Here is a 24848-nt window from a genome sequence, read left to right on the forward strand (position 1 = left end):
ATTATATTTGATTTACCTGCAAAGCATATATTACGATTTATTGAACCATAATTCTGCATTTTTAATGTTCATGATGCCAAAATGACATCTTCGGTTTTTCTGCTGCATATGCGTACCTAGACCCACGAGCGGATCCTCCAGGGAGGGAGGGTGCCTTGTCCACCACCCCCCCCCCCCCCGAGTCTTAACCACGAAACCAAGACACCCCCACGTGCAGCAATATGCAAGTCAGGTACGCAAAGATGTGATAGTAGCATGGATATGAAACACAATTGAAGACAAACACATACACGTATATACACACAATATAGAGTAGTATAAAGTTTAGAGATGTACAATGTCAAACAGATGAAGTAATGCCAAAAGTACACTTCGGACGGCGAGAGAGGGAGGGGAGGGGCGTGGGGGATATTATGCAATAAGCTGCACAAAGACTTATTACGTCATTGGGTAACTTTATTCACTTCATTAGTACATGAATTCTTATTAAATGGGGGAGGGTGTTTGTATGACTTTGAGTAGCACTAAAATGCAGACGCGTACATGATATGCAACGCGCAATCTTATTGATCACTACACAGTAGTGCACATTCTCTCTTGGCATGATCTGACAAATGCGGTCTTGCCTTTTATAGTGCACGTAACCAGGAATTTAAGTGCGACTTTAAGTCATACATATATCTTTGTGAAACATCCCCCTGGAAACATATTTCTCTTGAAAATTTGTTTAAAAAATGATCTAATAATAAAATGCCACATTTATATAGCTCTTCAATTTAATACAATGTTTCTGAAAGCTGCATTTTATTACACCGACAACTTTCCTACCACATACCCATTTCCTAGACCTACACCTGGGCCCCGCCTTACAAAGAGTTACAATTGATTCAATAAATCTCAACTGTATGGAAATCCATCCATACCATCATTTTTTCGACAGGAAATCAGCTCAATCTCCTTGGTAAACAATGAGAATCTTCAAGAGAATGATGAATGTATGAATAGACATCATATCTAGAAAATATTTGGAACAAATTTGCATTTTAGATGTTGATGTTGCTGGCCGTCCATAGTTGTGGTTGATTGGATCAAGCATAACTCTTTGTAAGACGGGGCCCTGGGTGGAGAGTGGCAAATGTAGATAAATGCCTTGCCAAAGGATGAGAGTGATGTGGTGGGATTTGAACCCTAGACCTTGTTGTTCAAAGTCTGGAGACGCATCCACTGAGCAAGGTAGGAAATAATTTTTATTTTTAAGGGGCTATCTTTTTTTTCCACAGTGGGGGCGATTGTGAAATTTTGGGGGCTATTTCTTTCATTTCCAGGGCTACGTTTTACGGGCAACAAGCACTTATGCAGTAAATGCAAATATTATTCTGCCATAGTTAGAATGTTGATTTTCTAAATAATCTTGCATAGTTTTTGTGACAGATCTTGGGGCGACTCTAGAAAGAATGGTCGCCCCAAAGCAGGCATTTTGGGGGAGTGTTAGGGGCTATTTGTGCTGTCATGTGGCCCTCATGTGTTTCCTCAATGCCACTGAGCCACAGCAACTCTACAATTACACTCAGATGTTAGAAATAAACATTTGTAAGAGACATGATTCTCAAGTACTGGGGACTGTAAAACAAAACTTTTCAATTGATCATACAATCAATTTCACAATTGTACATTGTCGCCAATGCAATCAATTGTAGAAATTGGTTCAATGATAAGTTTAGTGTTAAAGGGTCCACAACAAGGCCCCGTCTTACAAAGATTTGCGATTGATCCGATCAATCGCAACTATGGATGGCCTGCAACGTCAACAGGTATTATGCATGTTTGTTCAAAATATTTTCTAGCTACATGTATGATGTATATTCATTCATTGTCATCTTAAAATTCACTGCGCTTCTCTTTGTTTACAAAGGACATTGCGGAACTTAATTTCCTTTAGAAAATATTACAACATTGATGGATTTCCATATAGTTGCGATTGATCGGATCAAACGTAACTCTTTGTTATACGGGGCCCAAGGGCCCCGTCTTTCAAAGAATTGCGATTGATCCGATCAATCACAACTATGAAAAGCCAGCAAAATCAACATATAAAATGCAAGTTTGTTAAAAAAAATTCTAGATATGAAAGTATATCCATAAATTCATTGATTTCTTGACAATTTGGTGTGTTCTCCTTTGTTTACAGAGGACATTTTCAAATTTCCTGTAGAAAAATTTATGACACTGATGGATTTCCATAGAGTTACGATTGATTGGATCAATCGTAACTCTTTGTAAGACAGGCCCCTGTTGTGTTATCCATTTATCTAATCTGTCTTACAACTGAAGTTGGATTGCACTAATATTTTACAAATAAAACAAAATATACATAAAAGTCATGGAGACGTTTTGAGCTAAAATAACCACATAGCTTTCATAGAGTCAAGATAAAACCGCTTTCGTTTTTCAAACTGACAGCCATTACTTTGTCTATTCATTTCCTTGCTTTAAGATAATAAATATGAATATATCATCAGTCAAAATGTATACTAGCAAAATGTTAACAATACATTGCCAATTTGCATTTTTAACAGTGATTTTTTCTTTTCATTTTAATAGTGTGGCCAATTCAAAATGTGTAGTGGTTTAACTTATTATAAATTAGTGGTTTTTATTTAGGAACAGCTCCACATACTTATAATAGTGAACTCATAAATAGCCCATCAAGGATTGCGTCGGAAATTACGCTAAATCCTTAAAATTTGTATGCCCATGCATATTCACAAGGCATAGTCTGACTAAATAAACCATATCATAATATCATTCCCATAAGCTTTGGGCTTGGTAGGTTATCATGAAAAAAAAAGGGAACTAGTCTGAAGTCATCAGACTGCGTGCCGTCTCTAGCTTTGCTCTCCTCCATTCTATATATGTCCGTCAGTTTAACAGTTTTGGCACTACTCACTTTCTTGTTCAAAATCACCGATGTCTAAGACATTTTCCGCAAAGGAGGCCACCATATCATGCATTAGATGTTGCCACAGAGGGCGCTTTGCATATCTCATGTAAAAGTCACAAAGCAAATCGGAAATATAATGAAGTCATATAACGATAGACTGTACGGATTTCACTTGCGCTTGCTGCAGAAAAAAAGCACTCATCATGGCGACCCCCGTTCATGGAAGACCCGGAAAAACCCGGAAAATATAACTAAAGAAGTACAACATTCCAATCCCACTTTCATCATTTAATTTCATTGATATAAGATTAAATTAGAGAGCCAATACCGTGGGAAAGAAGAAATAAATAAACATGTGCTACCAAACGTCATACAATTACAAGCTCTCTGTACACTTAATTTCAGGAAGTCAAAACATCAAGGCCCAAATTCACAAAGGTGGTTTGAAAACCCACGGTTGAGTCCATGGTTTATGCAGATTTCCTGTATGAATTACGATTATTTTACCGCATATATCATAAAATGTCCAATGCTGATGCACACTTTTGTCACAGTGCGCCAAATTGATGCCTGTTGCCGTGGTTATCCACGCTACTTTATTCATGAGTCCACTGTTTTGAATTAATGAGTTCACTCTATAAACAATGGACTCATGAATAAAATAGCGTATGTAACCATGGTAACAGGCGTCAATTTGGCGCAATGTGACAACAGCGCGCATCAGCATTGGAAATTTTATACACACGCCCGATACGCGCCAAATTGAGCGTAATTTATACAGGAAATCTGCATATACCATGGATTCAACCGTGGGTTTTCAAAACCACCTTTGTGAATTCGGGCCTAATTGTTTGCGTCCAGGAAGCTTTCGGGCGGGATACGGGTACCTGGGACTCGTAGACAGGCTGAGGAATCATACGTTGAATGTCATAAATCTCAGGTGTGCATCTCCAATGGCATAATCATTATCAAGTACCTGTCAATGCTTTGCTAAAGGGTTTGGGAACCATTCTATTCCTGTCTAAACAGAGAGTGGTAACCCATCTCACTTTTTAAAGATCTGCATCTCCCATGTTTTATGCACTAACAAGTGTCCTTCACCATCTTGTGCAAGGGTTTGGTTACCATTCACAAGCTGACATATAATCAAAGACTGGTAACCCATTTCATTTCTCAGAGAGAAAGTACATCTCCATTGGTTTATGCACAAACAAGTGTCCATCACCATCTTGTTCCAAGGTTTGGTCACCATTCAATAGCTGTCATATACACAAAGACTGGTATCCCATCTCACTTCATAGTGAGGAAGTACATCTCCAATGGCCTGTTAACTTTCCAGTGTCTCTCATTATCAAGGGTTTGGTTACCATTAAATTGCTGTCATATAAACAAAGACTGGTATCCCATCTCATTTCTTACCGAGAAAGTACATCTCCAATGGCCGATTCACTTTCCAGTGTCTCTCGTTGACTTGTTCGAGGGTAAGGTTACCATTCAATGGCTGTCAAGAAATAAAAGGGGATACAATCATGCATTGTTAACTTGTTGATATTTCTTGACTTTCTGTTTATTTGTTTGCTTTTATTTCTGCGTTCAAAATGATACACAAACCAAATGAAGACTTTGCGAAGATTTTGTGAACATCACTCATTTTGGTAAGTTCCTGCACACATCGTCAGCATAAACATAATTTTTCTTCAAATTTTTGAAATTTAGTAATTTGCATATTCTGAAAGCCTATCATTAACTTTATAGAAGTAGCAAAGTTCACATCAAAATCCTATTATTCAAAGAATAAGAGCATATTTATATTTCACACGACTGGTGAATCCCTTGCTTTGATTTTACGAAGCGGCATAAACCATCCTTTCTGTACTAAAGCAGTCTCCTGAATGGCGTGCAGAGGTAAAAATTCCTGACCTAGAAGTTGCGCGTATCCAGTCCGTATGCATTGACAGAATTTAAAACTTGGCAATAAAAACCATGCGCATTGTACGCATGATTTTCTGAAGTGACATATAAAACTCTCAATATTGGAAATGAAGCACAAAAATTCAGACTGCGAACAAAATTTTGCATATATAATAAAAGGATAGAAAGTTTGCTTTAAATTGGTATAAATAATTGCTCTGGTTGCTTTCAAAGTGCGGAATTATGAGCGTATAAAAAACATTCAAACTTTGAACAAGATTATCTTGAAATCGTGTTTTGGAGACCAGCCGAGGTTTATGCCGGTTCGTAAAATCACTGAAGATATGACAAGCTTTTGAACAATGCTTGAGAAAGGGCTTTAAGGAAAGTCCTGCTTCCTGTCACACAAAGGTTAGCAATTAATCGTATGCTCGATTTTTTAGGATTGATTGTATGATGGGAGGGGGGACCTAAAGCTACACACTTTGTTTTCAAACGATAAAAACTATGCCAATTTTAATATTTGAACAAATTATCTTTCACTAATTTGTAATAAATATCCTTAACCAAGAAGAAAATGTATCACAAAACTCACTAATAATACGAAAATCCCGCCGTGCTTTCCGAACACCTCTTGATTTCGCCGCCCAATGTAGAAGGGGTCCTAAAGCTACGCACTCGATTTATCATGCAAAGAAATAGTATTTCCTGCACCTCAATTTATAAAATATGTCCGTATTATTACAGTGAAATGTGAAATTAAAGTGAATACAACTCCAAAACATTTGCTGGTTTTCTCTGCATTCAAGAATTTATTGCAGCCTCTGTAGCAAAAATGAATAGGGATCGTTCGTCACTCGGCAGTCACAGCTTCACACACAGAGCTTGAGTGCGCATTTATTTTGCCATTGAAATTGTATGCGCAATGGAGTGGTGCATAGCTTGAGGACCCCCTACCATATATTGTAGTCAATGCAATCAATCGTAACAGTATTCTTCTAGGATGATTACTAATCTTTGTGTTACGGGGACCCTGAACTGACCTGGAATTGACATGGTGATGGACTGATGAAGATCGTGAACTCTCCGCAGTTTCCTTCGTTCTGATTGGACGAACTCTGACTATCCATTGAACCGGCATCTACGGTAGAACGCAAGAACAAACAACAAATTAATTCATGATACCTTGATAGAGGGGACAATACAGTCGTTTTCTCGTGTGTTCCCTAGATAGGAAAAATAATATAAGATTTATATAGCGCACGTATCCACCTTGTTAGGTGCTCAAGGCGCTCCTATACTACCACGGCTTTGCTAGTTGGGACCTTATGGTCAGAGCAATATTTCCCCGGCTTTTCGCAGGGACCCCGACCCCCCGCTTTTGCAGGGTACTTTCCTTTACCAGAAGGGTGTTTCAGGGCTTACTGACTCTTTATAAGACACAAAAATACAGACTATTTGAAATTTTAGCAAATCCGTCCGTATCAGTGTATGTCACTGATACAAATATTACTAGATCATGTGAATGGGTATGCTCCAGGCAACAAACAATTTTGTTTATCTTCGGGGGCTATTCTTCACAGCTTACTGTCTAAATCTGCTACATTGGATAAGCTTTAATGACATTGCAATGAATGGGGGTTTTCAGGGCTCCTTTTTATCAGTTTCCAGGGATCTTTTGAGGATTTCAAGGGGCAAATCCGTGTATTTTTTCCCTGAACAGTCATTATATTGACAGATGTGAATAAAAATATTTAAGCAATTTTATACGAAAATAGATTGGCTTCCTGATCGAAATGAAATATGTGGAATAGGCTGAAAATTTGAAGATTAATTCTTTGTACACGGCTTCCTGATATCCACATGCTAAATTTTTAAGACATGTATTCAAATTTCATTTCTTAAAGGAAAAAAAAGGAACAATGTCAAGAATTATTTGGCAAGGTGATCGAGGAAAGCAATATGTATTGCAAATTTAATGATCGTAATAACCTCTTAGTTTGAGAGTGATCCTTACAAATTAAAAACAGGCTAGATTTTTCTTTTCCGGTAGGGCTACTGGAAACAATTAAAAACTAATAAAGGCATTTTGTATTGCCAATTTACTGATCACACTCAATAATTAGATTGAAAGCAAATTACACATTACAGAATTTTAGCTTGAGTTTGCATGTTTGTGTTATTACAAAAGGTTATGAATATTTACATCTGGGACCAATTGGACCAAGACTATAATCACAAGAAAATAGAAGTATTATGTATTGCCAATTTACTGATTGTACTACCCTCTTAGTTCGAGAGCAAACTTTATAGATAAATATTTGGCTAGGTGGAAAATAAAGCATCATGTATTGCCAATTTAGTAATCATACTAACCTTTTAGTTCAAGAGCAATCCTCATGGACAGATACTTGGCTAGGGGGTCAATAAACGCATTGTGTTGCCAATTTACAGATGACATGAATCTAATGGATGTGTTTGGCTAAATATTTGGCCTGAATGTTTATGGAATTCATATGCATTGCCAATTTAGTAATCATACTAACCTCTTAGTTCGAGAGCGATCCTCATGGATAGGTACTTGGCTAGGTGATCTATTGAAGCGAGGGCCGATGTCTTGAGGTATCTGACCATGTAAGGAAACATATGGTTGACTTCATCTGGGTGAGGCTTAAAAACCAACTCTATCTCCTAGTTAGAAACGCAGAAACAAGAAAGAAAGAATGAGATATACAATGTAAAAATGCTCAAAAGATAGTGAACCCCACCAGAAAAGGAACATATATTTAAAGTCTTCAAGTTCTGCCATGTTTTAGATATTTAATTGCGAAGTCAGGTGATAAAATATTACATTCAGTGAAGTTTGTTTCTCTGGGCTCGCCAAAAGTTTTAAGTGTTGTTGTCCACATTTAACACTCAGCAGGAAGGACGACATTTTGTATTGGGGTTAACTAACTTCTGGTGGGGTTCACTAACTATTGAGCAGAACTGTACATGTCAAACCTGTCAATAAAAAGGTGAAGTTCACCCTGATGAACAACAATTTTAGTAAAAATATGGAAAAGGTTTGACAAAATCCACAAAGAATGCCGGAGATATTTTTTTTTGCAGGAGTTTCTGCATTTCATTCATAAATCAATAACAAATGGAAAAAAAATGATACAATAACAACGACATAAATGAGTACATTTTTGTGTGACAATCGAAAATATAAATAATGTATAAGACTGAAAACTACATAAATGAAGCATGTAAAATAGTAAAGTGGGTAAAAATGCAGGGGCCAGCTATAATAAGCAGGTAACTGCTTGAAACAATAGCAGCTTGAAACAATAGCAAACATATGAATGTTTCAGATTTGACTTTGTGATATTAAATATGAGCAGCCACCCTATATGTTATCAATGCCATAAATTCAATTTTTTATGGTTTATGATGACTAGATATATTTTCCTTAATAAAGAAACGTGTATGAAATGATGTGTCTGATAATATAATGAATGCACTAGAAAAAATCATTTTCAATTTACGGAGGACATGTCGCCGTTGGAAAAGCAGCGCCTATGGTCTCTCTCTGCTATCCAGGGCCCCGTCTTGCAAAGAAATGCGAATGATCCGATCAACCACAATTATGAAAAGCCAGTAATGCCAACATCTAAATGTATTCTAGATATAATGTATATTCATACATCCATCAATTTCTTGAAAATTCAGTGAGCTCCTCTTTGCTTAAAAAGGACATTGTGCAGCTTTCCTATAAAAAAAATTATGACATTGATGGATTTCCATACAGTTGAGATTGATCAGATCAATCGTAACTCTTTGTAATACCAGGTACAGGTGGGATAATAAACTGTTTATATTGACTTACATTAGATGGGTCTGGTAAGTCAATACTACCTTCCCCCTCTCCCTCCACATCTCCACAGCTACTGGAATCATCTGATGTTCTAGCCCGTTTCATCGCCTAAAAAATAAAAATAACAGAGGAATGAATGTGAATGTCATAAACATACATGGCCCTACAAAATAATAATGAGAGTTACATTTATATAGCGCTTCATACATTGATACATTGGTTTCTAAGCGCTTAACATTGTAATTATTATTTTTTTTAAATAAGCAGCAATTAATGTTATAGAAGAATCCCCCTCGCTGAGCAGGGCCCCCGAGACAGAGGCAAATAAAATATTTTATAAAATAGGTGTATTATTTCTAGCATCGCGATTGGCCAATATGCGTCACATGACATCCAACTTTTTTGTGCACTGCATGGCAGTGCAAAAGGTGCGCAATGAAAATTGACATTGCACGCTCAAGCAGACTAGTGCGGTAGAAGTCCAACAAAACTGTACTGTAAATTTTTAAGAATTTGTTTCTGTGTTGCTATTTTATAAAACAAATAATGCACTTGCTTTGTCGTGAGTAAAAGTAATTGCAGAGAAAGCTAGGTTTCTTCAGATGGTGCACACTGGGCACTCGCCGCCAGCGGCTCGTGCACAGTGCGGCACCTATCTAAAGAAACCTTGCATGCTTTGCATTTCCACTAACGCACTCGGCTGCATGCATTAGTTGTATAGTAAAAGAAAACACAAAGAAAGCTACCAAATAAATGGATTCAAATAGGTGAATGTGAAAATCAGAACGCGTTCGAAATTTAAAAAAAAGAATGAAAATCAACAAAGGTACAAGAAAAATGAGAGAGAAAGGGGCAGGACAACAGTTAACTTTTACAACATAACGAACTCTAATCTCTGATGCAAACACTTTTAGCATTATTTTTCAGCAAAAATTCTTTGTGCCAAGATCGTGGTACAGTGCACCTGCAGCAGCTGGGCGCTGCGCTGCAAGCCAGCAAAGTGAAGAGACACTGCGTGCTGGTAGAAGATTTTACGTTGTAAGAGCGCATTTGATTGGCCAATTTGGCTCAGTAGGGGAGTGGCTTAAAGGGAGTTAATCGAGCGCTAATCGTTTTCAGATGACAAATTTTGAGGTCTATTAGCGCTCCATTAAATGGGTAACTTTACAAGGAAAGTTATGAGGAAACTCCTCCATGCAGAGTATTGAAATTAGACAACAAGACTACAATGTTCGGCGAGCCCAGAGAAAAAAAAAGCTTCAATAAATTAAATATTTCATCACCCAGGGCTCGACACTAGCGCCGGTCCGACGGTCCCAGACCGGTAAAAATCACTGTCGGGCCGGTAGATTTTCAGAAATAGCAAGATTTACTGGTCCGACAAGACCAGTAAGAAAATATCATTGTCGGGCCGGTAATTTTTCCAAAAATAGCAAGATTTATGGGTCCGACATAAACAGTAATAAAAACCATTGTTGGGCCAGTAACTTTTCCAGAAATGGTCAAATTCACTAGTCCAACATAAACATAAAAAATATTCCATGACTCAAATTGCAAACCATTTTCCTCCCGTTAAATTTGGTCATTCACACACAGAATACACACAGAATGAATCGCATGCAATTTTTACTAGGGTAACATACAGTGTACATATGGCTAGCCAGCCACACAGCCCACATGGTGAATTTTCTACTGGCTGCACGAACGAAGCTTGGCGAAGCTTGGCAAACCTCTGGCAGAAATCTCTCACAGAACGGTCAAAATTCACATTTCACACTAATGAAAAGCTCTTATAATGTCCATATTTCCTAAAAATTGGGGTAACTGTCATTTGTAAGCAGTAAAAGGAGAAATTTTCACTTCTGTTTTAGTTCAAAGAGATCGGGTTTCGAGTGATATCGTCTGAATACATGATAGCCCCACATATGCATTTGTGTGTGTGTTGATACACTTGGTTTCTTTCGTAGCTATATCTTAATTGAGCCAAAAAGAAACTGATAATTTATTTATGATAGTTTTAGCTTTCTTCCTCTGTTTTCTTTCTATCTTTCTTTCCTTCTTTCTTTTCAATCTTTCTTTGTTTCTTCCCTCTCTTCTTTAATTTTTTTTGTTACTGTCTTTCTTTTTAAATTATTCTGTCTTTCGTTCTTTCATTCTTTCTGTCCTTTTAACATTTTTCTCTATTTCTTTTTCTCTTTCTTTTTTGATTTCTTTCTTTCTTTAATTCTTGAGTCCATCCATCCTATATTTATCTCTTCTTTCTTTCTTCCTTTCCTTCTTTTTACCCTTTCTTTCCTTCATTCTTTGTTTCTTTCTTCATTCCATCCATCCTTTCTTTACCATTTCTTGTTTTTTATTTCTTCCTTCTTTCAGCCCTTTCTCTCTTTCTTTCATTCATTCCTTCCTTTCTGTTCTTTCTTTTTTTCCCTTCATTCCATCTATCCTTTTACTTTTTTTTTTTTTTTTTTTTTTTTTTTTTACTGCTTGCTTCCTTTCCTTTCTTCTTTCGTTCTTTTTTTCCCTCATTCCTTCCTTTCTTTGTCTTTCGGTCTTTCTTTTTTTTCTTACTTTCATCTATTTTACATTTTCTTTCTTTTTTCTATTGCTTGCTTGCTTCATTCCTTCTTTCCTTCATTCTTTTTTCCTTCTATCATTTTACATTTCTTTATTTCTTCCTTCTTTCAATACTTTCTTTCTTTTTTCCTTCTTTCCATCTCTCCTTTTACCCTTTCTTTCTTTTTTTATTGCTTCTTTCCTTCTTTCTGTCTTTTGTTCTTTCTTTCTATATTGCTTGCTTCATTTCTTTCCTTCTTTCTTTCTTTCCTTCATTCCTTTATTTCTTCTTTTTCTTTTGTTCTTTCTTTCTTATTTTTGTTCTTTCTTTCCTTCCTTCCTTTCCCTCTTCAGTTCTTTCTTTTTTTCCTTCCTTCACATTTATCCTTTCTTTACCCTTTTCTTCCTTTCTTTCTATCTTTTTTCCTTCTTTCCATCTTTCCTTATACCCTTTCTTTCTTAATTTATTGCTTCTTTCCTTTTTTCATTACTTTCTGTCTTTTGTTTTTTTCTTTCTTTCCTTTCTTTTCTTTTGTTCTTTCTTTCTTTCTTTCTTTTTTCCTTCCTTCACATCTATCCTTTCTTTACCTTTTATTTGTTCGTCCTTCCTTTCTTTTATTATTTCTTCCTTTGTTTCTGTTTGTCTTGCTTTCTTTTTGTCTTTCATTCCTTCATTTTTTTTTGGGGGGGGGGGTAACAAGAAAGGACAGCAAAATAAACTCACGCCTTTTTTAATGTTTTCTTTATTTTGGGGACCAGTAGATTTTAGGTTCGGACCAGTAAAAAATTGAAAAACTGGGTATCTACTGGTCCGACATGAATAGGTTGGACCAGTAGAAAAAAAGGGTTAGTGTGGAGCCCTGCATCACCTGACTTCATAATTAATTATCTAAAGCATTGCAAAACTTGGAACACTTTAAATATGTTCAATTTCTGGTGGGGTGTTCACTAACTTTTGAGCACCACTGTATATAATGAACTTTTAGACTCGGCAATATATCAAGTGATTCGCGATATTTTGCTGGCGAGAAATCAAATATAGACCAGTACTTCTGTCCATCTCTTCTCTCCAGATTAACAAAAATGAGTGATGACACAATAAGAGCATAACTTGCACGCATGTATTATGAGACGCACAAATTCAAGGAGAAAAGTATGAGTGGAGACAGATAATAATATGTTCCATTTGTATAGTGCCGCTACTATAATTGCATATACTCTACTGCGCTTGATACTTGGTATCTTATTATTACCCCGGCTGTAGCAGAGCCGCCGTATATGCGCTAAAGCATTCAAGGAATAAATCCTACCGGGTACCCATTCACCTCACCTGGGTCGAGTGCAGCACAATGCGGATAAATTTCCTGCTGAAGGAAAACACGCCATGGCTGGGATTCGAACCCACGTCCCTCTGATTGAAAGACGAGAGTCGTAACCACTAGACCACGATGGGAGTGGACGAACAAAAAGGTCGATTATTTTCTGGTTTTCAGTCGTACCTGGAGAGAATCCCGATCTTGGAATGAATTGCATCCTTGACTAGATGATAAATCCTCCGAATGCGATCTCACTAATCTCCTCTCCTCCTGAGGGGATTCCGACGGGGGTGTCAGGGGTGCAGAGGGAGGGGGGGCCAGCGCTAATCCCTCCGGGCCTGCTGGTGCTTGAGGGTCGCCGTTCAGGTCACCGTCGCCATCACCACCACCTCCGCACTGGGCGGGGTCAAGAGCGGAGTCATCTGGGGGTAGCTCGCCACCAGCAAGGTTGAATTCTGGTTTCCTCTGCAAATTCAATTCAATTTAATTCAATTCAATTTAATTCAATTCAATTCAGTTCAATTCAGTTCAATTCAGTTTAGTTCATTCTTTGTAGTTAGTTCATTTCAATTTTATTAACTCAATTCAGTTAAATTCAATTAAGTCAAGTTTAATTCAATTCAATTCAGTTCAGTTCAATTAATTTCAATTCACATTATTTAAATTCAATTGAATTTCATGAATTCAACTTATTTCAATTTAATTTGATTCAGTTCAATTCAGTTTAGTCGAGTTCGGATCTGCTCGGCTTAGTTCAGTTCAATCGAGTTCAATTTAATTTAATTCAATGTGATTTAAATCAACTTAATTCAAATCAATTCAAATTCAGTTTGATTCGATTAGATTTGTTATGATCCCATTCAATTTGATGCAATACAATTTAATTCAATTAAATTCGGTCAAAGTTAATACATTTCAATTCAATAATACATTCATTCAATCAGATTTCTCAAGAGCAGAGAAAAGAAAAGAGGTCCCAAGTTTTCTTCATGGATAAGTTCCTGTAATACATATCGAGGAAAACATGTGCGGTCTTTCTGAACAGGTTCTCACTTTAAGCAGATTTGATTGTATTAGGAAGATGCTGAATTATACAACTCCCGAGAATGTCCTGTAATCTGATTGGTCCAAATCGGATCACATGATATTCAGCGAATTGCACTATTGCATCCAAAATGCACTATCCTGCACTCTGACGTCATACCAAATGTACTATCCTGCACTCTGACGTCAGAGTGCAGGATAGTGCGAGGTCTGGAATTATCTAGAATGATCTAGAATTTAGATAAAAATATAGCATTCAGGGCAACTCAGTAACATGGGGGAGGGGGGGTTGTATAAAACAAACAATGCACGCATTCATGTGCATAGAGGACCTAAATAATGAACTCTGTGCTCGACTCGCCAAATGGATATACCGCACTCGGTCCTGCGGACCTCGGTGCGGTATATCCATTGGCTCTTCTCGCACATCGTTCATTATTTGGCCTTGCATGCACGCGCTTACGTGCATTACTTGTATAATACTTACTTTTGGTGGAACTCTTTGAGCTCTGTTCAGTGCTTGGACCTTGAGCCCTTCTTCGATGCTAGAGCTCAGAGCAGTAGCATTATGTCTCTTATTCAGCTTGGCCAAAACCCTCTCCTAGAATAGGTAATACAAACAAAGCAATGAAAGGACCACTTTAATTTAATTTAAAATCAAAATCATTATGACATTAATAATATGGTAAATTTTGAGAATACTAGAGCTCAGTGCAGTAGCATTATGTCTCTTGTTGAGCTTGGCCAAAACCCTCTCCTATAATAGATAATACAAACAAAGCGATGAAAGGACCACTTTAATTCAATTTAAAATAAAAATCATTATGACATTAATAATATGGTAAATTTTGAGAATACTAGAGCTCAGTGCAGTAGCATTATGTCTCTTGTTGAGTTTGGCCAAAACCCTCTCCTATAATAGATAATACATACAAAGCGATGAAAGGACCACTTTAATTTAATTTAAAATCAAAATCATTATGACATTAATAATATGGTAAATTTTGAGAATACTAGAGCTCAGAGCAGTAGCATTATGTCTCTTGTTGTACTTGGCCAAATTAAAACCCTCTGCTAAAATATATTATACAAACAAAGCAATGAAAAAACACTTTAATTTAATTTAAAATCAAAATCATTACAACACTAACAATATGGTAAATTTTGAGAATACTAGAGCTCAGTGCAGTAGCATTGTCTCGTGTTGAGCTTGGCCAAATCCCTCTCCTATAACAGATAATGCAAACACAGCAATAATGTAAATGAATGAACCATTTCAATTCATGTAGAATTAACAACATACTGAAATAAAAGACGCTTCATATAAAAATAATAATATCCAAGTCCCTTTGGAAGCGCATAGAAACATTAAATGGTACATGAATGGAATGTAATCATTACCCAGAGTAGCCACTTAAATTATATGACATAAGGATGACATAAGGGGCCCGTCTTACAAAGACTTGCGATAGATCCGATTAATCACAACTATGGAAAGCCAGCAAAGTCAACATATAAAATGCATGTTCGCTCAAAAAAATTTCTAGATATGAATGTATATTCATTTAAATTCATTGATTTCTTGACAGTTCGGTGTGTACTCCTTTGCTTACAAAGGACATTTTGCACATTTCCTGTAGAAAAAATAATATCACTGATATATTCCAAAGAGTTACGATTGATTGGATCAATCGCAACTCTTTGTAAGACGGGGCCCAGTTGTCATGGTGTCATGGCGGCCTGGTTCTAAACAAATGAATCCACCAGATGAAAGCATGTGTTTCTCATAGGAGAAAATGACTGCTATTGGAATTTGATCACTTGCAACCTACTTTTCAGACGAGCCAAAATCATTTGCATATTCAAATGTGCACAGACGATCGTCAGCTGCGACTCTGTTTGGAACCAGCTCGCCATGACACCATGGCAACTGACGTCACACGTCGGTGCTCTATTGAAACTGCTCTATCAATGTAGTAGTAACCCAGGCTTTTATATCAAGATTAGTTTCGGATTTGAACCCCAAACCTTGCAATTCAAAGACCGGAGGCTTATCAACTCAGCCATCAGGTGAACGTCAGGCTCATACAATGAAAGCACCTATTGTTTGGCAGACAAAAGGTGCCCCTCCACTTTCTTTGTCCGAGCTTGATGTTCCGCCGCCTCTGATGAAGTTACTACTACAGTAACTTTGCCATCCAAATGGTAACTACCATGGTAACGATGCTAATCAGCCAATCAGAATCAAGGATTTCAGAGAAGTTACCATTGGATGCCAAAGTTACCATGAAACAGATACACCTTCCCTGCCTTCTACATTCTCTATGATGTAACAATTGAAATGATCAAAATCATCCTGTTGCCATGGTTACCTGATGAGCTTCGTATTCATCTCTGCTGGGATAGATCTTTGAGATGAGGGCGTCGAAATTTGGGTCTGGCCGCAGAGATCTCTTGGAGACAAGTTTCTTACGACACGTCGGGCACTCCTTGTTCCTATTTGGAAACAAGCAATGAAAATAATCCTCAAATTGTCATCGCAATCAATTTGGTAACAATGATGTCATCTTATAAACAGCACCATATTATCATAAGACTGTTCAAATTAAAACATAGACTACAGGACTTCTGGAAACTTAAAAATAATCATCTTTAATCCTCAAATTGGCATTATTTATTAGTTCTTTTCACATTCTTACATATTAAAAAAAAAACTACAGATACAACATGAACTAAAATGTATTATGAGAGCAAATTATAAGTGAAAACTGCAGGCATTTTATTTTTTATTATTTAAAAAAATATTTTTTGGAGGGGGGGAGGGGAATTTTCACAAATTACTGCCAAGATCTGCATACCGGTATATATGCTATAATATTGTGGGGAATAGGGATTTTCCAGGGCTCTTTTGAGGATTGCAGGGGTGAAATAACTGAGAGCCCCTTTTCCCTGAGGAAAACTGCCAAAATTAATATCAAAATAGCAATTTAACTTTCATCGCTTGATAATGTGAATTAAATTGAACTACACTTACCCACTCCTTAGGGCTGTAATAATACAATCCTGGCAGAATCGATGTAAACATTCCTTGGTGGTATATGTATTCTTCAGCATGTCAAGACATATGGGGCACATCAGCTCACTGTGCAGACTCCGGGGGGACACTGCAATCTCAGTGTCATCGGTGATCGCTTCTTGCGGGGAGCGGTGAAGCTCGTAAAGACTCAATTCTAGGGGGTGTAGAATAGAGAGATGCACTCATGTTTAATTCTAATATTCACAATGGAGTGAAATTTTTATTGCATGGTTTACCAAAGACTACCATGACTATGATACAGGGCACGTGTCCTTACGAAACACAAACACAAAGGCCCGAATTCACAAAGGTTGTTTTGAAAACCCACGGTTGAGTCCATGGTTTATGCAGATTTCCTGTATAAATTACGCTTAATTTAGCGTGTATCAGGCGCTTGTATAAAAAATGTCCAATGCTGATCCACGATTTTGTCACAGTGCGCCAAATTGACGCCTATTGCTGTGGTTATCCACGCTATTTTATTCATGAGTCCACTGTTTGAAGAGTGGACTCATTAATTCAAAACAGTGGACTCATGAATAAAATAGCGTACCATGGCAACAGGTGTCAATTTGGCGCACTGTGACCAAAGCGCGGATCAGCATTGGACACTTTTCAGTACACATGGCCAAATAACCATAATTTATACAGAAAATCTGCATATGATAAACCATGGACTCAACCGTGGGTTTTCAAAATCACCTAAAATTTGGGCCTAACAGTCTCATTAACCGGTGGAAGCCTATGGCCCCATATATGTGGGCTGGAGTCTGTAGAAAACATGTGTTATAGTGGAACCATCCAGTCTCCAACGGGTTAATTATTCTCTTTTAACTTGTAGTTCTTTCCCCTGAAGTCCTCAACCAGGAAGGGTTAATTAAGGCTGAATTCTTTATTTTTAGTTGCTTTGCTTCAATATACGGCTGGTACCAAGCCTAACTTGTTTACTTGACAGCCAATCACAGCTCGCCATTTAGCATCCATTGTCTATTTAATTTGTTTACAAATTTTTGGCATTACTCCTATTTGTTTAAGATCGGTATGCTCGATCCCCATTACAGATCGAGCATACTGATCTTAAACAAATAGGAGTAATGCCGAAAATTTTTAAACAATTATAATTTCCTCCTATTAAAGCCTCTTCATTTACTATTGTCTATTTAGGTTCTATCATATATTGTTTTGCTCTAGCGTTTTAGTCATTCATGCGATTTTACTCCAATGAGTGCATGTAGAAAAGCTTCAGTATGTCCTTTTTAAGGCTATTTTACGATTTTGCAGTACCACACACTTTTTTATGAATTCTTTATGAAATATACATGTACAATAATAATTTAAGAGGCCCATATTTTGAAATCAAGTTTAATGCACACTCTGGTCTTAAGTTGTGGTTTAACTATGGAATGCCAATTGTGACACTGATCTCTAACAGCACAGGATCAAATTTACCAACTCATTTCTCACTTCAATAATTCATGATTGAGTTAGAATGTTAACTACTAAAGCTTTAGTCAACATTAAAGTATGGAAAAGGAGTACAGAAAACACAAGAAATATAGGATATAAACACAATGGCCCGTATTCTGAAGTCAGGTTTAACTTAGACCATGGTCTAACTCTGTGCTAAAATTATGGGAAGCCAAAAGTGTCAACATTTTTATTAAGTTGTATGTTTCTTATGTTTACTGTGCTCTTTCCTCATTCATCCATGGTGAAGACAATAATCTTTTTATACTTCCTAGGCAGTTAATAATGTTTCGGGAGTCAAATGAGCTAATACATTGAACCTCTACTGTTAGAGATTTATGTAATAATTGGCTATCCATAGTTAAACCACAACTTAAAACCAGAGTTTAAATTAAACCCGACTTCAGAATACGGGCCAATGGGTGCTATTATCATAGCCATGGTTTAGTTAAACCTGGGTTAACTTAATCACACTTTTATAGAGCACTAGCTTTCAATTTATTCACCAACTGAAAATCATTTGTAGGCTGCAGCAAAACTTTGTCAAAGAATTAAGTGAAATGAGAAAAATTGTAAAATACAAAATCATAATGAATTTCAATGAATTAATTCATACATTTTTGCCACAAATATGGAGGAAGTACTGTATCATGAAGCCTATCATTCCATAGAACTGTGGTTTATATCTGTTGACATTTTTGGCTTCCCATAATTTTAGCACATAGTTAGACCATAGAGAAAGTTAACATGGACTTCAGAATATGGGCCAGAGGATCTCTTTCGCTGGTTCCATGACATTTGCTCCTGCGACAATTGCTCGGCTGTAAATTCCACACACCGATGGAACGACCAACTTCAACCCTGGATTTAACATCATACCCTATCCTAAACCAAACCTTAAACCTAACACAAAACTCTATTGCAACCCTAACCTTAAAACTATATCTTAGACGAAATAGAGCCAGGAGCAACTGTCGCGAGAGCAATTGTCGCCTGAGCAATTGTCAAGTTATCACGACTTTGCTTACCCCATGATTTGCTGGGTTGGGAATTTCCACTTGCCTGTCATGAAAGAGAGAGAGAAAAAAAAGAGTGTTAACAGGGTTGTGAACTTGCAAAATATAGAACATTTTTATTGAACATGAAAATAAAGAGATGAAAAAGAGTGAGAAGTTTGGCAAAATCATAGTTAATGTTAATTGTCAGGGAAAGTTTTTTTTTTAAACCACCCGAAATGAATTATAGGGTTATAGGAACTGATAAATATGTTTTCATTATTTTAAAATATTGCTTTCTTCCTTATTTCTTTACTTACTTGTTCTTCAATATGCTCTGTCCTTTTCCCTTTTTTCTATTTTTTTTTTTCATTTTAAGTAACATACATAGCCCATACATGGCACACAATCTATAACATGATTAAAGGAATACTTACATCCCCCAACCATACACAAAATACACAGCTTTTGGTCAGGATACCTCCCCCCCTCCCCCAGCACAGCACTGCCACTTTAATAAAGATGTACATTCACAGCACCCCGATGTATTTCATGCAAACAATACTCTACATGTTAGAACCGGGCCTATCGTACTTTAATAATCATTCTTTTTCTTAAATCTAAATTTGAATTTTGCATTCCATCCATTAAAAAAGAAAGTAACGATTTAGAATCCCAACGTTAAACCAAAGTAAAAACTAAAAGTAGTTCTTAGTACATTAGACTTAACTTAGACTTTAAAAACTGAAATAAAAAGTCAGGAGAATTTTTTTTCTTTCTAATTATTTTTGTCTTGAAACTTTGACGCGTACAACTTTGGCTTTGAGTTTTTAACATGTTTAAGACTTATTATCTTGCTGCCGTACCAGTTTTAGAATATCAATCATGGTCACTTCCTCATCCCCCCCCAAATGCCATGGACAACCCCCCCCCCCCCCCCCCCCTGGACATGTCCTGCACAGCAGCTGCGTAACAGGGGTCGGTGCCAGGGAGGCAAGAGCCAAAAATTTCCCAGTCATATCATGGTATGAACAGGCGTAATGGTGTAATGAGGCGACTACCAGTATTTTAAGAAGGCCAGATATTGTGTATTGGGGAGAATTTATCTTTTTTTAAAAGTTGCAAGCGAGCGAAGAGAGCAAGCAAAAATTTTACCTTTTTAATGCAAAAATCAAATTTTGTGATAAATTTTGACTTGATATCCAGAGAATAATATACACTACTCAAAAAAAGTTAAGGACCACTTTTTAAAACGTACATAAAGATTTTATACAAGGTGTTTTATTTCTGGAAATACCTCAGTACAACTGTCCTAAATGTCCTTAAACACGCTGTAATCAATTTCACGCATGGGTGGTTTCAGTTGTTGCACAATGTCTCTCGCATCACTGCACATCCTGAAAAGTGGGCCCCGAGGGGTATCAGCTACCGACATGAAGTGGTAAAAACGAATGTCTGAGTGTCTTTCAGGCAGTTCAGTAACGAGTGTGACCACCTCCTGCAGCAATAACGGCTTCACAGCGCTGTCTCATGGAGCTGATGAGGCGATTGATGTCTCTGACGTCCAGTGCATCCCATGCAGCCTCCAGAGCCACACCCAGCTGCTGCAGTCCAAGTGGATGGGCTTCGAGCTGGTCGAGACTCCTCCCCATCATGTCCCAGACGTGCTCTATCGGGTTTAAGTCCGGGGACCTCGCTGGCCACTCCATACGCTCAATCCCCTGGCCCTCAAGGAACTCGGTCACCACCCTAGCTCGGTGGGCACGGGCATTGTCATCCATGAAAATGATGTTTTGTCCCACATTTTCTGCAAATGGCACCACTATAGGTTCAAGGACCTCATCCCTGTACCTCACTCCTGTCATTGCTCCCCCTGGGACCACGTAGAGACGAGTACGGTTGGCGTAGGTGATGCCTCCCCACACCATGACGCTGCCTCCCCCATAACGGTCATGTTCTGCAATACAGGGGTCTGCAAATCTCTCTCCTGGTCGCCTCCAGACTCTCGAACGTCCATCATTGTGGTCAAGGGAAAATCTGCTCTCATCTGTGAACAGAACTCTACGCCATTGCTGTCTGGTCCATCTGACATGCTCCCGGGCCCAGTTGAGACGAATTCTTCTGTGAGCAGGGGTGAGTGGGACACACTGAGCTGATGGGCGTGTCACACAGTGTCATTAGCAGAGCAAATCAAAGACACCGAGAGACAGGGCTATACTCCGAGAGACCCCGCAGTGGCCGACCAGTTTCGACAACCCCTAGAGATGATCGCTACTTGACGAATCTCAGCCTCCGCAACCGCTTTCACAGTGCACGCCGCCTCAACAATGACTTCGCTGCAGCAACTGGAGTGATTGTTTCCACTCAAACAATCCGTAACCGACTTCACAGAGCCAATATGCATGCCAGACGGCCAGCTCAGTGTGTCCCACTCACCCCTGCTCACAGAAGAATTCGTCTCAACTGGGCCCGGGAGCATGTCAGATGGACCAGACAGCAATGGCGTAGAGTTCTGTTCACAGATGAGAGCAGATTTTCCCTTGACCACAATGATGGACGTTCGAGAGTCTGGAGGCGACCAGGAGAGAGATTTGCAGACCCCTGTATTGCAGAACATGACCGTTATGGGGGAGGCAGCGTCATGGTGTGGGGAGGCATCACCTACGCCAACCGTACTCGTCTCTACGTGGTCCCAGGGGGAGCAATGACAGGAGTGAGGTACAGGGATGAGGTCCTTGAACCTATAGTGGTGCCATTTGCAGAAAATGTGGGACAAAACATCATTTTCATGGATGACAATGCCCGTGCCCACCGAGCTAGGGTGGTGACCGAGTTCCTTGAGGGCCAGGGGATTGAGCGTATGGAGTGGCCAGCGAGGTCCCCGGACTTAAACCCGATAGAGCACGTCTGGGACATGATGGGGAGGAGTCTCGACCAGCTCGAAGCCCATCCACTTGGACTGCAGCAGCTGGGTGTGGCTCTGGAGGCTGCATGGGATGCACTGGACGTCAGAGACATCAATCGCCTCATCAGCTCCATGAGACAGCGCTGTGAAGCCGTTATTGCTGCAGGAGGTGGTCACACTCGTTACTGAACTGCCTGAAACACACTCAGACATTCGTTTTTACCACTTCATGTCGGTAGCTGATACCCCTCGGGGCCCACTTTTCAGGATGTGCAGTGATGCGAGAGACATTGTGCAACAACTGAAACCACCCATGCGTGAAATTGATTACAGCGTGTTTAAGGAAATTTAGGACAGTTGTACTGAGGTATTTCCAGAAATAAAACACCTTGTATAAAATCTTTATGTACGTTTTAAAAAGTGGTCCTTAACTTTTTTTGAGTAGTGTATTTCACTCTTCTCTCTTTAGATTCCTTTTTTTGTGGTCTGTACGCCACTGTGAACAGGATTCTTTGTGGCAGTAGCATGAAGAGTAAAAAAAAAAAAAGAAGAGGGGTGCAGTATAGCACATGTGTTCAAAAGCTGCTTTATATAAGTCCCGAGCGAGCGAAGCGAGCGAGAAAAAAATCACTTTGAGCTATTTTTTTGACATTATATTCAGTAAATAAAATCATATCCTACACTTTTCCTTTGCTTTTCTTTCCTCCTTTTTTTGTGTTCTTGTTTGTAGAACTTTTTGGGGCCATGGCCCAACCCTCCCATACGCAGTGCTGTGCGGTTGGGGTCCGGGGCGGAGCCCCCCAAAACTTCTTGATATCAAAGCCATTTAAATCTCGCAGATTGCAGCTAATTTCATCAATTGGCGTTACTTCATATACAGACTATAGCTTTTACACAACACATTTATTCAACCCAGTTGCGTAATGAACCAAATATTTTGCGGGCAAAACATATGTGGGAAAAATTTGTAAAAAGTCGCCAGCGTGCAAAGCGAGCTGTAAAAAAAAAATGCCTATTGAAATTGAATTCTAATTATGTGATAGATTTTTCCATTATATTCAGCAAATCACACATTTCATTGTTTCCATTCATTTCATTATACGTTGTCTCCTATAATTTCTTTTTTTTCCTCTTGGGTGTGGAACAAGACCCCCCCCCACCTGTATGCCAGTGACTGAACGTGATTGAATGGGGGGAGGGGGGGCATTATAGAGCCAATTGAATTTTATAAATGAAGAGCCCCTACTGCGTGGGGTCTGGGGCAAAGCCCCGGTAGCTTATTTGCATGAAATTTAGCAAGCTTATAGCACAATGTTGTATGCAGTCCATCTTTTTTCCCGATCTTTAATTTCAATCATCTGCAGCCCGGTCATGTTATTTTTTTTCTTGTCCCTTTTTCCAATTTAGCTTTTGATTAATTACATTCTACCCTGGGGGGGGGGGCACTCAGTATATAATGCATAGTGGGTATGTGCCGCGGAGGGGACCCCCATTTTTACACTCAAATTTCCGTTCCAAGGCATAGCATTTTTGTCTTATTGAGAAAAAGAACCAAGAAAGCCGCTCCAAAGCATAGCATTTTCTTATCGAGAAAAAAGAAAGAAATCTGCTCCAAAGCTTCGCATATTTTCCATTACGCCGTTCCGGCCGCTACAATGAGCAGCAATTTTGGTGAAAAGCGGCCTCAGAGCACTGTCCGACCATCGCCTCTGCCCTAGCGCACCCGGCGCCGTGCCGCCGGGCTAGCTGCATGCACGTTCCATATAGATGCATACGCACTCACACGCACAAGCGACCCGTTCCAAGGACCCCGTTTTCACAAACATTGTAGTTCCAAAGCCCGTTCCGAGGACCCTCCTTTTACAAAAAGCCCGCTCCAAGGCCCCCGTTTTTTGGCTTTGACTTTGGTCGAGTACCCCCCCCCCCCCCCTGGGCATTCTTTTCTACCTTCGTTTCCCGCTATTGTTTGCCATTTTGTCATCTTTTAATTTATTTCCCACCGTGCTATTGGCTATTGCATTACATAGTCCTATTTCGGAATGATTTGTTCTTTCTCAAAAATGTTCTTCTTGCGTACATTTTCCCGCTTTCCTTCCTTTTCCATTTAAATTTAATGTTTTTTCTTCGTTTTATTTCAGTTTCACTTTTCCCTTTCCTTTTCCTCCTTTCCTTTTCCCCTTTTCTTCCCCTTTCCCCTTCTTTCTCCCTCCTTCTTTTAATTTTTCTCGTCTTTTTCCAGGTGAAATCCGCCAGGCCCAGGGGGCAGCTAGCAGCTTGCCCCCCCCCCCCCCCCCCGCCGGTTGCACTGCTGCACACAGACGTCAGACACAGGTCACAGCGCACGTAGACAATGCAATCAACAACATCAAACATGCATGCACAAAATGAATGTTAATCAATGAAAATGTCGACCGGCCTACCTGTGTAACAGCCATTTTCTCTGGTTTCGTGGAAATTTAGGAGATCTAAATGAATTCAGACAAAAGAAAATCAAACTAGATATGCACCGATCCAATCATTCATCAATCATATTTCATGCAGAAGATCAAATTCAGCTTTTCATGAGCGGAAAACTCATCTATACCACAGGAAAATCCATCAATAACATCTCAGTCTTGACAATAATGAGTTTTGATTCGTAACTTTTTGTCGGAAAATATTAATCATGATTATGTATTTTGGAATATAATATTTTTTACTATATAAAAGAAATAAAATTTGATAAGAAATTATCCATAATAGGTTATTAAAAAATAAAATTATCTCAGATTGAAAAACTAC

At 38.6% G+C, this 24848-nt stretch overlaps 1 protein-coding gene across 1 annotated transcript; it reads right to left on the reverse strand.

Moving 5' to 3' along the window:
* Positions 1-24693, reverse strand: LOC129263868 (E3 ubiquitin-protein ligase RING2-like). Its single transcript, XM_064100807.1, has 10 exons — positions 24488-24693; positions 19196-19229; positions 16659-16854; positions 15997-16120; positions 14112-14225; positions 12764-13045; positions 8724-8819; positions 7399-7543; positions 5896-5993; positions 1-4442 (listed from the first exon to the last, which is right to left on the reverse strand). Exons 1-10 carry the CDS (start codon positions 24500-24502, stop codon positions 4350-4352), a joined length of 1197 nt encoding a protein of 398 aa, XP_063956877.1. The 5' UTR covers positions 24503-24693; the 3' UTR covers positions 1-4349.
* Positions 24694-24848: the final 155 nt, after the last annotated feature.

This window comes from Lytechinus pictus, chromosome 6 (genome assembly GCF_037042905.1).
Source record: "Lytechinus pictus isolate F3 Inbred chromosome 6, Lp3.0, whole genome shotgun sequence".
Classification (NCBI taxonomy): Eukaryota; Metazoa; Echinodermata; class Echinoidea; order Temnopleuroida; family Toxopneustidae; genus Lytechinus; species Lytechinus pictus.

Coding starts and splice junctions, on each gene's coding strand:
- LOC129263868 (XM_064100807.1), bottom strand. Junction 16,855..19,195: donor CCAACCCAGCAAATCATGGG/GTAAGCAAAGTC, acceptor TACACCCCCTAG/AATTGAGTCTTTACGAGCTT. Junction 16,121..16,658: donor ATTACAGCCCTAAGGAGTGG/GTAAGTGTAGTT, acceptor GTTTCCAAATAG/GAACAAGGAGTGCCCGACGT.